The 16,323-nt window shown below is 46.0% G+C and overlaps 1 protein-coding gene across 1 annotated transcript; it reads right to left on the reverse strand.

The window, feature by feature from the left end:
- Positions 1-5,516: 5,516 nt before the first annotated feature.
- On the reverse strand, positions 5,517-7,704 carry LOC139229723 (heat shock 70 kDa protein 1B-like). The gene has a single exon (XM_070861267.1). It carries the CDS (start codon positions 7,440-7,442, stop codon positions 5,886-5,888), a length of 1,557 nt encoding a protein of 518 aa, XP_070717368.1. The 5' UTR covers positions 7,443-7,704; the 3' UTR covers positions 5,517-5,885.
- Between the last annotated feature and the right edge of the window lie 8,619 nt (positions 7,705-16,323).

The raw sequence follows: 16,323 nt of genomic DNA on the forward strand, positions 1-16,323 counted from the left end.
CAATGACTGATGAACCATGACACCCAGGTCTCGTTGCACCTCCCCTTTTCCTAATCTGCCGCCATTCAGATAATATTCTGTCTTCGCGTTTTTGCCCCCAAAGTGGATAACCTCACATTTATCCACATTATACTGCATCTGCCATGCATTTGCCCACTCACCTAACCTGTCCAAGTCACCCTGCAGCCTCCTAACGTTCCCCTCACAGCTCACACCACCACCCAGTTTAGAGTTATCCGCAAACTTGGAGATATTACACTCAATTCCTTCATCCAAATCATTAATGTATATTGTAAACAGTTGGGGTCCCAGCACTGAGCCCTGCGGTGTCCCACTAGTCACTGCCTGCCATTGTGAAAAGGACCCGTTTATCCCGACTCTCTGCTTCCTGTCTGCCAACCAGTTCTCTATCCACGTCAGTACATTACCCCCAATACCATGTGCTTTGATTTTGCACACCAATCTCTTGTGTGGGAATTTGTCAAAAGCCTTTTGAAAGTCCAAATACACCACATCCACTGGTTCTCCCTTGTCCATTCTACTAGTTACATCCTCAAAAAATTCCAGAAGATTTGTCAAGCATGATTTCCTCTTCATAAATCCATGCTGACTTGGATCGATCCTGCCACTGCTTTCCAAATGCGCTGCTATTTCATTCTTAATGATTGATTCTGACATTTTCCCCACTACTGATGTCAGGCTAACTGGTCTATAATGATCCACTTTCTCTCTCCCTCCCTTTTTAAAAAGTGGTGCTACATTAGCTACCCTCCAGTCCATAGGAACTGATCCCGAGTCGATAGACTGTTGGAAAATGATCACCAATGCATCCACTATTTCGAGAGGCCACTTCCTTAAGTACTCTAGGATGCAGACTATCAGGCCCCAGGGATTTATCGGCCTTCAATTCCATCAATTTCCCTAACACAATTTCCCGCCTAATAAAGATATCCTTCAGTTCCTCCTTCTCACTAGACCCTCGGTCCCCTTGTACTTCCGGAACGTTATTTGTGTCTTCCTTCGTGAAGACAGAACCAAAGTATTTGTTCAATTGGTCTGCCATTTCTTTGTTCCCCATTATAAATACACCTGAATCCGACTGCAAGGGACCTACGTTTGTCTTCACTAATCTTTTTCTCTTCACATATCTATAGAAGCTTTTGCAGTCAGTTTTTATGTTCCCGGCAAGCTTCCTCTCCTACTCTATTTTCCCCCTCTTAATTAAACCCTTTGTCCCCCTCTGCTGAATTCTAAATTTCTCCCAGTCCTCAGGATTGCTGCTTTTTCTGGTCAATTTATATGCCTCTTCCTTGGATTTAACACTATCCTTAATTTCCCTTGTTAGCCACGGTTGAACCACCTTCCCCGTTTTATTTTTTACTCCAGACAGGGATGTACAATTGATGAAGTTCATCCATGCAATCTTTAAATGTTTGCCATTGCCTATCTACCGTCGACCCTTTAAATATCATTTGCCAGTCTATTCTAGCCAATTCACGCCTCAAACCATCGAAGTTACCTTTCCTTAAGTTCAGGACCCGAGTTTCTGAATTAACTGTGTCACTCTCCATCTTAATAAAGAATTCTACCATGTTATGGTCACTCTTCCCCAAGGGGCCTCGCACAACAAGATTGCGAAGTAGTCCTTTCTCATTACACATCACCCAGTCTAAGATGGCCAGCTCCCTAGTTGGTTCCTCGCCATATTGGTCTAGAAAACCATCCCTAATGCACTCCAGGAAATTCTCCTCCACCGCATTGCTGCCAGTTTGGTTAGCCCACTCAATATGTAGATTAAAGTCACCCATGATAACTGCTGTACCTTTATTACATGCATCCCTAATTTCTTGTTTGATGCTGTCCCCAACCTCACTATTACTGTTTGGTGGTCTGTACACAACTCCCACTAGCATATTCTGCCCCTTGATATTCCGTAGCACCACCCATACCGATTCCACATCATCCAAGCTAATGTCCTTTCTTACTATTGCATTAATTTCCTCTTTAACCAGCAATGCCACCCCACCTCCTTTTCCTTTCTGTCTATCCTTCCTAAATGTTGAATACCCCTGGATGTTGAGTTCCCAGCCTTGGTCACCCTGGAGCCATGTCTCCGTGATGCCAATTACATCATACCCATTAACTGCTATCTGCGCAGTTAAGTCGTCGACCTTATTCCGAATACTCCTCACATTGAGGCACAGAGACTTCAGGCTTGTCTTTCTAACACACTTTGCCCTTTTAGAATTTTGGTGTAATGTGGCCCTTTTTGCTTTTTGCCTTAGGCTTCTCTGCCCTCCACTTTTACTTTTCTTCTTTCTATCTTTTGCTTCTGCCCCCATTCTACTTCCCTCTGTCTCCCTGCATAGGTTCCCATATCCCTGCCATATTAGTTTAACTCCTCCCCAACAGCACTAGCAAACACTTCCCCTAGGACATTGGTTCCGGTCCTGCCCAGGTGCAGACCGTCCAGTTTGTACTGGTTCCACCTCCCCCAGAACTGGTTCAAATGTCCCAGGAATTTGAATCCCTCCCTTGTGCACCAATCCTCAAGCTGCGTATTCATCTGAGCTATCTTGCGATACCTACTTTGACTAGCACATGGCAATGGTAGCAATCCTGAGATTACTACTTTTGAGGTCCTACTTTTTAATTTAGCTCCTCGCTCCCAAAGTTCATCTTGTAGGACCTCATCCCATTTTTTACATATATCGTTGGTACCTATATGCACCACAACAACTGGCTGTTCACCCTCCCTTTTCAGAATGCCCTGCACCCGCTCCGAGACATCCTTGACCCTTGCACCAGGGAGGTAACATACCACCCTGGAGTCTCGGTTTCGGCCGCAGAAATGTCTATCCCCCTTACAATTGAATCCCCTATCACGATAGCTCTCCCACTCATATTCATGCCCACGGTGCCATGAACTTGGCTGCTGCTGCCCTCCCCTGATGAGCCATCCCCCTCAATAGTACCCAAAGCGGTGTATCTGTTTTGCAGGGGATGACTGCAGGGGACACCTGCACTACCTTCCTTGCACTGCTCTTCCTGTTGGTCATCCATTCCCTATTTGGCTGTGTACCCTTTACCTGCAGTAAGACCAACTCACTAAACATGCTATTCACGTCATTCTCGGCATCGTGGATGCTCTAGAGTGAATCCATCCGCAGCTCCAGTGCTGCAATGCGGTCCGTCAGGAGCTGCAGGCGGATGCACTTCCCGCACATGTAGTCGTCAGGGACACTGGAAGCGTCACTGACTTCCCACATAATACAGGAGGAGCATAACACTTGTCTGAGCTGTCCTGCCATGACTTAACCCTTAGATAAACTTAAATTGGCAACAACAATGCCAAAGGTTACTTACTGATATAGAAAAGAAAAAGAAAAAACTACTTACCAATCACCAGCCAGCCAATCACTTACCCCCTTAGCTGCGATGTCACCTTTCGATTTCGTTCTACTTCTTTTTTGCCTCCCTGCTGCAACTGCACCAGCTGGCCTCTTGTCGGCCTCCCGACGATGCTGCCGCTCTGCCTCCCGACTCCCTGCTGGGCCTCCCATCATAGAATGGTTATAGCACTGAAGTAGTGCATTCGGCCCGTCCCACCCGTGCCTGCTCTCTTCAAGAGCACCTCAGCTGGTTCAAATCCTTTCCCCCATAGCCTGGCAAATTCTTTTCTTTCAGGTACTTAGACAACTCCCTTTTGAATGTGGTGATTGAGTGAGCCTCCATCGCCTTTTCAGGCAATGCATTCCAGATCCTAATCACTCGTTGTGTAAGAAAGTTTTTTCTTATGTTGCCTTTGGTTCTTCTGCCAATCACCTTAAATCTGTGTCCTCTGGGTCTCGATCCCTCCCACAATGGAAACAGTTTCTCTCTATCTCCTCTGTCCAGACCCCTGATGATGTTGAATACATCTATCAAATCTCCTCTGAATCTTCGCTGCTCCAATGAGAACAACTCCAGCTTCTCCAGTCTATCAACATAACTGAAGTCCCTCATCCCTGGAACCATTCAAGTCTTTTTTGCACCCTTTCTAGGGGCTTCACATCCTTCCTAAAGTGTGGCACCCAGAATTGGACACAATACTCCAGGTGAGGCCGAAACAGCGTTTTATACAGGTTCATCATAATATCCACGCTTTTGTACTCTACCTCTATTCATAAAGCCCAGGATCACATAAGCTTATTTAACTGCTGTCTCAACCTGCCCTTTCACCTTCAACAATATGTGCACATTTAGCTCGAAGTTTCAATGAGGTTACATTGAGCTTCGTTGGAGCAGCGTAATAGGCCAAGGACAGAGAGGCCAGAGTGGGATTGGAGCAGAGAATTAAAGTGACAGGCGACCAGAAACTCGGGGTCACGCGTGTGGGAGCAGTCCCGCATTTCTGAACTCTTTTGCTTCAGCACGCGGTCTGAAGTTTGGAATAAGAAAACAGGAAGATTGAAGTTTGGATTAAACATCAGCAAGATTGGAAGCTTGGATCGACAAAAGACTGTTAGACAATATGGTGTCGTTCAGCCATTGAAATGAGTAATTGGTCATTGTCTAGGTGTTAAATATTTGAGTACCTTGGAACTAAATGATGTTAAGTATTTGAGTACCTGGTTATGGTGGGAATAATAATAATTCATGATGAAATGATGTTAAGATTTGATGACATCTGTATGTTAAACAATTAGTCGTGATTGTTTAAATGCAAAGAATAAGAGTTCAAAGGATTTTTAAATATAAAAGATAGAACTGTTTTTTGTCACTGAGACATATGGACTGTAGAGACACTGGAATCTCAACTTCTGGAAGGGATGCCTTTACAAGCAGAGAGTTGGCTTGTGAATGTCTGAATGTCTAAATAAAGATCCGGCCTTTACTACAACTGAGTAAGTGCATACTTCGATGTTTAAAGCAACAAAGCAAAAAGAGCAAGATACTGTTTACAATGTGTACCGACTGAATGGAGGTGTTTCCAATCCAATCCCAAGCGGTCACCCAATCTGTGTTTGGTCACTCCGATGTAGAAGAGATCACATCGTGAGCAGCGAATACAGTATACTAAATTGCAAGTACAAGTAAATCACTGTTTCACCCGGAAGGACTATTTGGGCCCTGACAATGGAAGGGGAGCATGTAAAAGGCCAGGTGTTGTATCTCCTGTGCTTTCAGGGGAAGATGCCTTGGGAAGAGGAAGGATTAACAGGTTACTCACGAAATTGCTGTTTGTTAAGTTGGATGGTGTCTTTGTCTACATTACAAGGGTGAATACACCTCAAAAGTAAATCATCGGCTGTGATTCAGGATTTCCTGAGACTATGAAACATGTTATATTAACACAAGTCAAACAGTTTAATATTATTCTTGGGATGTGACAATAATGCTGGGAACTGGTTGGCCACATGACCACAGAAATGAATTGGAAACTGCAATATGATGACTTGTTGAGATGTTACTCGTTGTAACTAAACCACTGTCAAACTTCGTTCCTGCAACATGAAGGAACTAAACAAGGAAACTAATTTAAAACAAATTTATTAAACACGTAATTTCAGAATCCACCTGAGAACAATTATAAATTGTACCGTACAGCTTAAAAAAATATAGAATACAGTTCAAAATATGACCAGCTCACTTGATATTTGGTATAGTAACACAGAAACTGGAGGAGATCTGCATTGTATAAACAAACAAAATATTCACTTTTCACCCCAATTTAAGCGGCAAAAACTAGTTAAAAGAGGTCAAAGTACAACAATCCCACTTGTTCTACATATCATGAAAGAATCATAAGAATCTGAGGAGGTAGCCATTTATAGACTATGTATAGATACAATTGAACAATGTTCACCAACACAGTGCATTAAACCCAAGTTCTTCACAGTCTATTAATCCACCTCCTCCACGGTTGGTCCAGTGGAGGAAGTGCCTTGTCCAGCCTGGGCTCTGCAAGATGCCCCTGCTGCCCCTCCTTGGTACAGGTTGGCGATGATGGGCTGGCAGAGTTTTTCCAACTCTTTCTGCTTGTGCTCAAACTCCTCTTTCTCTGCCGTCTGATTCTTCTCCAGCCACAATATTGCCTGGTTGCACTGGTCAATGATCTTCTTCTGGTCTTCCTCACTGATCTTACTGCTCATGTTCTCATCCTCCATCGCACTCTTCATGTTGAAGGCGTAGGACTCCAGGGAGTTCTTGGCTGCGATCTTCTGCCGCTGGCCTTCATCCTCAGTTTTGTACTTTTCTGCATCCTGCAGCATTCTCTCAATTTCCTCCTGACTCAGCCGGCCCTTGTCATTGGTGATGGTGATCTTGTTGGTTTTGCCTGTGCTCTTGTCAGCAGCAGAAACATTCAGGATGCCATTGGCATCAATATCAAAGGTGACCTCAATCTGTGGCACACCACGAGGGGCAGGAGGGAGGCCACTCAACTCGAATTTGCCCAGAAGGTTGTTGTCCTTAGTCATGGCTCTCTCCCCTTCATAGACCTGAATAAGGACACCGGGCTGGTTGTCAGAGTAGGTGCTGAAGATCTGGGTCTGTTTGCTGGGAATGGTGGTGTTCCGCTTGATGAGTGTGGTCATGACACCTCCTGCTGTCTCGAGACCCAGAGACAGAGCAGCGACATCCAGGAGAAGCATATCCTGAACATTCTCAGACTTGTCCCCCATCAGAATAGCCGCTTGTACAGCTGCCCCATAGGCCACAGCCTCATCAGGGTTGATGCTTTTGTTCAGCTCCCTGCCATTGAAGAAATCTTGTAGCAGTTTCTGGATCTTGGGGATACGGGTGGAGCCCCCGACCAAGACAATGTCATGGATCTGCAATTTGTCCAACTTGGCGTCTCTCAGAGCTTTCTCCACTGGCTCCAGAGTGCCTCTGAACAGGTCAGAATTGATCTCCTCAAACCGAGCCCTGGTGATGGAGGTGTAGAAGTCTATGCCTTCAAACAGAGAGTCAATCTCGATGCTGGCTTGGGTGCTGGAAGACAGGGTTCTCTTTGCTCTCTCACAGGCTGTCCTCAGCCTCCTGACCGCCCTCTTGTTCTGACTGATATTCTTCTTGTATTTACGCTTGAACTCCTCAATGAAGTGATTGACCATGCGATTATCAAAGTCCTCTCCTCCCAAGTGGGTGTCACCAGCCGTCGATTTCACTTCAAAGATACCATCATCAATGGTGAGAATAGAGACGTCGAAAGTACCACCACCCAAGTCAAAGATGAGAACATTGTGCTCGCCTGTGCCCCTCTTGTCTAGGCCGTAGGCAATGGCAGCTGCCGTCGGCTCATTGATGACCCGCAGGACATTCAGGCCAGCGATCACACCAGCGTCTTTGGTTGCCTGACGTTGGGAATCATTGAAGTAAGCAGGCACGGTGACAACAGCATTGGTGACAGTGTGGCCCAGGTAAGCCTCAGCCGTTTCCTTCATCTTGGTCAGCACCATGGAAGAGATTTCCTCGGGGTAAAAGGTTTTATCCTCACCCTTGTACTCAACCTTCACCTTGGGCTTTCCCGCATCGCTCACCACCTGGGGAAGACCCCCACGCAGGAGTAGGTGGTGCCCAGGTCGATACCAATGGCTGTTCCCTTGGCTGCTGGCATCTTTCTCTCTCGGTTAGGGTCACCTGGATTCAGCCTTGTCTGCTGTTTTACTTGCTGCTGCTGCTGCTGCTGCTGCTGCTGCTGCTGCTGCGTCCTCCCGTCTCCAAGTGGATTATGACTCTGAGCCTCTCAGCTCCGCCCTTTTATATTGTCTCAGCGCCGCGGGGTGGGCGGTGCTGGCTGACTGATTGACGGCGGAGCGGTCCAATCAGGACGCGGCTCGGTGAGCTCACCGCCGACGGTCGGGGGCGGTTCCGAGGCGGAGGCCAATCAGAGCGCGGTGAGTCGGCGAGACGGCCGAGAGTCCGAGAGGCTTCTGGAAGCTGCGGGTCCGGGGGAGAAGCTTCTGGAAAGAGACAGAACGTTGTCCCGGGATCCGGGGAAAGGGAGGAGGGGAGGGAATGGGGAGAGGACCGGGAATGGACTGGGCTTTGATCAGCTGGGGCCTGGAGATAAAGTGAAAGTAGATGACAAGCAGCATGTTGTGCCTCTGAGTGTCAGCAACAGTTTCTGGGCTCTGGGGCAGCTCATCAATGGCGTGGTTTTGGCCCAAAGACAATATTCCATCTCAATTCAATCCTTGATTCGTTTTTATTTTTTTTATTGATTAAGCCTCCCAAAACCGAACAGTTTTGGTCTCCAAATTTAAGGAAGGATCATCATTATCATAGGCAGCCCCTCGGAATCGAGGAAGACTTGCTTCCACTCTTAGCATGAGTTCTTTGGTGGCTGGACAGTCCAATGCGAGAACCACAGACTGTCACAGGGTGGGACAGATAGTGGTTGAGGGAAAGGGTGGGCAGGGAGCCTGGTTTCCCGCACGCTCCTTGAATCAGGGACTGAATTGTGATGGAATGATGTCTTTGGTGCCAAAACCACGCCATTGATGAGCTGCCCCAGAGCACAGAAACTGTTGCTGACACTCAGAGGCACAACATGCTGCTTGTCATCTACTTTCACTTTATCTCCAGGCCCCAGCTGATCAAAGCCCAGTCCATTCGCCGCCCTCTCCCCATTCCCTCCCCTCCTCCCTTTCCCCGGATCACGGGACAACTTTCTGCCTCTTTCCAGAAGCTTCTCCCCCGGACCCGCAGCTTCCAGAAGCTTCTCCCCCGGACCCGCAGCTTCCAGAAGCTTCTCCCCCGGACCCGCATCTTCCAGAAGCTTGCTCTTGGCGACGAGACTCGAGGTGCTCAGCGTCCTCTCGGATGCACTTCCTTCACTTAGGGCGGTCTTTGGCCAGAGACTCCCCAGGTGTCGGTGGGGATGTTGCACTTTATCAGGGAGGTTTTGAGGGTGTCCTTGAAACGTTTCCTCTGCCCACCTTTGGCTCGTTTGCCATGAAGGCGTTCCGAGTAGAGCGCTTGCTTTGGGAGTCTCGTGTCTGGCATGTGGACTATGTGACCTGCCCAGCGGAGCCTGATCAAGTGTGGTCAGTGCTTCAATGCTGGGGATGTTAGCCTGGACGAGGACACTAATGTTGGTGCGACTGTCCTCCCAGGGGATTTGTAGGATCTTGCGGAGACATTGTTGGTGGCATTTCTCCAGCGACTTGAGGTGTCTACTGTACACGGTCCATGCCTCTGAGCCATACAGGAGGGTGGATATTACTACGGCCCTGTAGACCATGAGCTTGGTGCCAGATTTGAGGCACTGGTCTTCAAACACTCTTTTCCTCAGGCGGCCGAAGGCTGCGCTGGAGGCGGTGTTGAATCTCGTCGTCAATGTTGTTGTTGATAAGAGGCTCCCGAGGTATGGGAAATGGTCTACGGTGTCCAGGGCCGCGCTGTGGATCTTGATGACTTGGGGGCAGTGCTGTGTGGTGTGGACAGGCTGGTGGAGGACCTTTGTCTTACGGATGTTTAGTGTAAGGCCTATGCTTTCATACACTTCAGTAAAGACGTCGACTATGTTATGGAGTTCAGCCTCTGTGTGCGCGCAGACGCAGGCATCATCAGCATGCTGTAGCTCGACAACAGAGTCAAAGGCAGAATCTCGGTTGAGGAGATCTTCGAAGTGCTCCTTCCAGCGGGTCCTGACTGCCTTGATGTCCTTGCTGAGTGTCTCCCCATTCTTGGCTAGCCGTGGGGTTGGGGCCTTGGGAGTTTGGACTGTGAAGCTTGACTGTGGTGAAGAATCCTCGCACATCATGGCTATCGGCCACCTAATGACTCTCCTGTGCTTTCTCCACCCACCATGTGTTCTTTACATCGCGGGTTTTTTGTGGGACCTCGGCCTTCAGCTGTCTGTAAAGCTGCCTTGCTGCTCCAAAGTTGGGTTGTTTTAGGCTCAGAAATGCCCAGCGCTTGCGATCTATTAGCTCTTGGATCTCGTGGTCATTCTCATCAAACCAGTCCTGGTGTTTCCTGGTTGAGTGACCGAGTGTCTCTTCGCAGGCACTGGTTATGGAGGCCTGGAGGGCAGACCAAGAACTGTGGGCATTCTGCGTCTCAGGGTCATCAAGGCACGCCAGATTAGCAGTGCGGCTGACTGTATAGGGCTCTCTTAGCTGGGTCTTTTGGGTGTCCTGGCATTGACCTTTTGGTGTTGATGATGATGGAACGGATTAGGTGGTGGTCCGTCCAGCAGTTGTCAGCTCCTGTCATGGCGCGGGTGACGTGCACATCCTTGCGATCCCTGGCTCGGACGATGACATAGTGAGCAGGTGCCAGTGTTTGGTGCGAGGGTATTGCCACGATGCCTTGCATTGGAGGCTGTTCAGGGAATGTTAACTAGGTTGATTCCGGGGATCAGGTAGTTGACTTATGAAGATAGGTTGAGGGTTGAGTAGGTTGGGCCCATACACATTGAAGTTCAGAAGAATGAGAGGTGATCTTATTGAAACATATAAGATAATGAGGGGGCTCGACAAGGTGGATGCAGAGAGAATGTTTCCACTCGTGGGAGAATCTAGAAATAATGGGTCGCCCATTTAGAATGGAGAGGAGGAAGAATTTCTTCTCTGAGGGTTGTAAATTTATGGAATTCTTTGCCGCAGAGAGCTGTGGAGGCTGGGTCATTGAATATATTTAAGGTGGAGATAGCGAGATTTTTGAGCGATAAGGGAATAAAGGGTTATGGGGAGCGGGCAGGGAAGTGGAACTGAGCCCATGATCAGTTCAGCCATGATCTTGTTAAATAGCGGAGCAGGCTCGAGGGACCAAATGGCCGACTTCTGCTCCTATTTCTTATATTCACGCACCAAGTCCCACTCACCCTTTGCCCCCTGTGCTCCATATATTAAAAAATATGCAGCAACCTCTCTTTCTATACATTATGTCTCAATCTATATCTATAAATATATTACACACACGATGCAAATGAGGAACTTTGCAATCAAATGTAGATTTTATTCACGTGCAAATTACTCGATTTCCACTTAAACACAAGACTGGCAGTCAATTTAAGGTGCATACATAATCAGGTAGAGCAAGGCCAGAAATGGAAGATAATATATCTGTTTAGTTACAGCACAGTTTATACTGGTCCCAATATTAATTGCCTTTGCTTACAGGGTGATGATGTTGCGCAGGGTCAGCATGAAGACAAATGACTTGTGGTCCAGTCAGAAATTGAATGTGAACAACAGAATGTACAAGATGCAATTAAACCCTGTGGTGGCCATTCTGTTCAGCTGCTATTGGCGAGCACCAAAAGCTCAGCAGAAGTATGGAACAAGAAGTGGAGTTTCGCCCATCAGACCCTATACACTCCATGTGAATGTGGACTCTACCCATTTAATCCCCAACTACTTGAAATAAAATAGTATCAATTACAGGCCAATAATACGGAGTTCATCCTCGGCTAAATCCAGATTAGAAATCAGGGGAGGCACAAAGGATAGGATTTCACACGACTGTCATGGCCATTGTAACCTTAAAATAATTCAACGGTGTAGGCAGAACTCTTCAATGGCTTTAGGGAAAGAGGGAACTTGCATTTATACAGCACCTCAGGACATCCCAAAGCGCTTTATAGCCAGTGACTTACTTTTGAAGTGTTGTAAAGTAAGGAATGTGGCAGCCAATTTGCACACAGCAAGGTCCCACAGATAGCAAAGTGACAATAATTGGATAATCTTTTTTAGTGATGTTGGTCGAGGGATAAATATTGGCCAAGAAGCAGGAAGGAGTCCACTACTCACCTTCAAAATTGTATCGTGGGATCCTTTACGGCTACCTGAGGGGGAAGATGGGGCCTCGGGTTAACGTCTCATCTGAAAGATGGAACCTCTGTCGGTGCAACACTCCCTCAATACTACACTGGGAGCAGCAGCTTCAATTATGTGCTCACGTCTCTGGATTGGGACTTAAACCCACGGCTGTCTGACTCAATGGTGAGAGTGCTACCCCTGAGACAATAAAGACAGGTGTACTGTATAACCCTGGAGACCATGAAGATCCCAGGTACAGTGTACAGTCTGTACTGACTTCATCTGATACAGCACACATGGGCTCCACATCTCTAGTTTAGGGAAGGTGGCGGGCTGGGGGAAAAGGTCAGCTCGAGGTCAGTACCCTTTTTATTGGCTCATCTGTTGGAACTCAGGTCAGGTGTCCACCTACACTTACCAACCACAGCAATACCAATCACAAAATGAAATCCCAATGGATCAGTGAGTTTTATCCAAATGAATAGCTAATACCACACAGTCCAAGGTTAATTGCTGGTTGCCGATGATCTCAGTTATGGCAATGGTCGGAGCAACACAATTGGTGTGGGTTTTCCTCAGTTGAGATGGAGAAGAGAAAAGTCATCCATGTTTATTGCCCCGATCTGTACCCAATGGCTGACATTGAGTGTATTTTTGAGTGTGTATGTTGAACGAAACAGGGTCCAACTTGGCTTTGATGCTATGCACAATCAACTGATTATCGGTAAGGCTCACACAATTTGCATTTATATAGCACCTTTAACGTAGTAAAAATGTCCCAAGATGTGTTATCAGACAAAATTTGATACCGAGCTACATAAGGTGATATTAGGACAGGTGACCAAAAGCTTGGCTAAAGTGGTATGTTTTAATGAGAGTCGTAAAGGGAGGAGAGACAGAAGTGTTTAGGGAAGAAATTCCAGAGCTTAGGGTCCAGGCAGCTGAAGGCAGGGCCACCAATGGTGGGGCAAAGGAAATCAAAGATGCGCAAGAGGCCAGAATTGGAGGAGCTCAGAGATATTGGAGGATACAAGGGCTGGAGGAGATAACAAAAATATGAAGAGATTTGTAAACAAGGAGGAGAATTTTAAAATCTAGGTGTTACTGGCCTGGGAGCCAATGTAGATCAGCAAGCACAGGGTGATGAGTGAATGGGGCCTGGTGCGAATTAGGATACGGGCAGCAGAGTTTTGGATGAGCTCAAGTTTAGAGAGTGCGCGTTGGGTAATGGCCACTGGGGCAAGATAGCAGAGCCTGACTGGAATTGGACCCCAGTAAAAGGAATCAAAGATCCTCAGATGAGAAAAAAAATGGGAGAAAAAAAAAAGGTGGAGCAATACTTGCAGAAGACCTCTGTTCAGTCCGTAAGTGTGACCCTGAGCTTCCGGTCACCTGTCACTTTAATTCTCTGCTCCATTCCCACTCTGATCTCTCCATCCTCAGCCGCTTACACTGTTCCAATGAAACTCAATACAAGCTCGAGGAACAGCCTCTTGGAATCAATATAGAGTTCAACAATCAAGAAAGACTGGATCAACTGGGCTTGTATTCACTGGAGTTCAGAAGAATGAGAGGGGATCTCATAGAAACGATTAAAATTCTGACGGGTTTAGACAGGTTAGATGCAGGAAGAATGTTCCCAATGTTGGGGAAGTGCAGAACCAGAGGTCACAGTCTAAGGATAAGGGGTAAGCCATTTAGGACTGAGATGAGGAGAAACTTCTTCACCCAGAGAGTGGTGAACCTGTGGAATTCTCTACCACGGAAAGTTGTTGAGGCCAATTCACTAAATATATTTAAAAAGGAGTTAGATGTAGTCCTTACTACTAGGAGGATCAAGGGGTATGGCGAGAAAACAGGAATGGGATACTGAAGTTGCATGTTCAGCCATGAACTCATTGAATGGCGGTGCAGGCTCGAAGGGCCAAATGGCCTACTCCTGCACCTATTTTCTATGTGACAATAACCCAAGTCCCTACTTTTTTTTCTTTACCATGGCAGCTGTCAATGATTCTGCCATTTCCATCCTATCTAGACTCCTCTTTTAACTTGCCGCATTACCATCTCCTTTTGCCTTTTACCATCACCCCTTTTGTCTCTTAATCTCTCTTGCCTTCCACCCAATCACAGACCTTTCCTTTTGTTCTTTCCTCCCCCCTTTCCCTGCACTTGCTTAAAAACCTGTTACATCTCTAACCTTTTCCAGTTCTGACAAAGGGTCATCGACTCAAATGTTAACCCTGTTCTCTCTCCATAGATGCAGCCCGACTTGCTGAGTATTTCCAGTTTTTATTTCACATCCTTCTGCAGCAAGTTTCACATTCTCATCACTCTTTTTGGGTAAAAAAAAAAGTTTCTCCTGAATTTCTCATTAGTTTTGTTTCCAGCTTTTATTTATGGCCTCTAGTTTTGGACTCCCCTACAAGTGAAAATATTTTCTCTGAAAACTGTCGTCAATTACTGACAGCTACAGGTCTGTCACCGGTGGAGACACCAGTTTGTAGCTGGAATTACACCTCCCGAATGTACGTCGACGCAGTGTTCTCGGTGACACCGAAGTCCGACGTCATGTCCTGTTCAGCTCTGGAATGAAGCACTACGAGAATCCTTTGGGAAGGTAACGTTGGCACCGCTCAAGTTTGACACCGTGTGGAGTATAACTCCTGGTGTGGCATTATGCCGGGTTTTTAAAAAAGGAAAAAAAAGTTTAACATAAGAGGCCTGTTGCACATAGTGGAGATGTCTATAAACTTAAAATTTTGGACTGTTGACTGTTGGGGTAAAAAGACTTTTCTTTAAGGTGGACTCCCTGATATAAGGAATCGACACCCGCCTATATAGTGACCACATAATCACTGACGGTTTTTATTCAAGCATGCAGGGGAAGGGATCATGGATGAACTTTCTAAGAACAAAGGATTTACATCTAGTTATAGTTTCCGAGGTGTGCGACCCTTCTACAAAACTACCGATTGGCCTACTGCTATCAGCGAAGTTACATTGATTTGTTGACCCTTATCAGACTGACCCGGAGTGGTTCCCCCCACCCAACCTGTCCATCTCCCATCATCGTCACCTTTCCGGAATGTGTTGTTCAGTGGTGTCAACTTTGCCTCAGTTCCTCATGACGTGTGAATTATGCTCGTTTCCCAGGGTTTGCTGTTGATTCCCTACTGCCCTTGGTGGATGTTGTTCTGCACTGAATGCAAGTTTCCATCAGTCTGTATTAAGGCTAACACAACGGATGGTTCATTAACCATCAAGCTTTGCTACGTAGCAAGCTTTGCTGTTTCCCCTTCTTAAAACCAAGTGTTATGAACGTGCTTTACATACATAAGCGAGTTTTTCATACAATCTGTCAATCTACGATATATTACAATTCCTACCATAAAAGGTAGAAGAACTCCCGATTCCTCAAAACCTCCCAATACTGATAAGCCCTACAATCTGGACCATGTGTCAGATCAATTCACTACCTTCAGTATCCACTTTGGTGACCATCTCTCTGTCTGTCTACTTCCACTTTAGTGACCGTATTTTATCCTCTTAAATGACAAACTGGACACTTCCAGCAGTGTTCTCAAGACATTACCAAGTTGGGAACGCAAATCTGTGCACTCCGAGTGGGCATGTTTCCCGCAGCACAGCATGCCTCCTGCCACTCTCACGGTCAGCAATGTAAACTGCAGCAAGACTACAACATATCATTAAGGCATGTTGTCTTCAGTAAGATTCCCTCCATCCTTGCTGCCCCCAATGTTATCAATGTGCTAAATAACCCCAGTAACAACACAGATATTAGAACCAACCAGTTCAGGGCTGTTTTAATTCTGGAACACAAAATAATTTACAATAATTTCTTGCAATGCAAAAGTAGCATTTCTGCAACAGCATCTTAATAAAACACAAGATTAAAAATAAATTACAAACTTTCTTTCCAAGAATTAAAAAGCATCCATTAAAAATATTGCAACGAAAATTAATGCACATTTGAAGTGACTCAATTAATTGCTTCAAGGCTGCTCGATTGACTGCATTACTAAATTCTTGCCACACGAATAGAAATTCTTGGTGTGCTGTTTTAACCGTCGCCAATCCATTTACTTGAGGCAGGTTAAAAACTTAAAATGGCAAATATGGGAATGTCATCCAAATAAGTCGACGTACACGCGTTAAAAACACCACAACAGTGAATTTCTGCCTCAATGTTGTTACAAAGTAAATAATAAAGCAAGAGGGACTGTCTACATTTTCTTTCTTCAATGTTATGCCACAGAATAAAGTACTTGAACACAATCCAGTTTTGGTTAAGTTGTGAACCGGTTCTATTTGTGGTGACACTACACAGTCCTATGATATACACATATATTTTTTTTACATTGTGTCCATTCACCTGTGAGATTTACTACTTGCAATTTATCAAAGTACATTAGGCATGATATTCAGTGTTCTAAAGATAATTTACCGGGGAGAGAATTCTCTTTCCAGAAAAGCTCTCCTTTGAGCAGAGAAGGTTAAGGGGAGATTTAACAGAGTTGTTCATGATTGTGAGGGGATTTGATGAGAGTAA

Source organism: Pristiophorus japonicus, chromosome 19 (assembly GCF_044704955.1).
Source record: "Pristiophorus japonicus isolate sPriJap1 chromosome 19, sPriJap1.hap1, whole genome shotgun sequence".
Classification (NCBI taxonomy): domain Eukaryota; kingdom Metazoa; phylum Chordata; class Chondrichthyes; family Pristiophoridae; genus Pristiophorus; species Pristiophorus japonicus.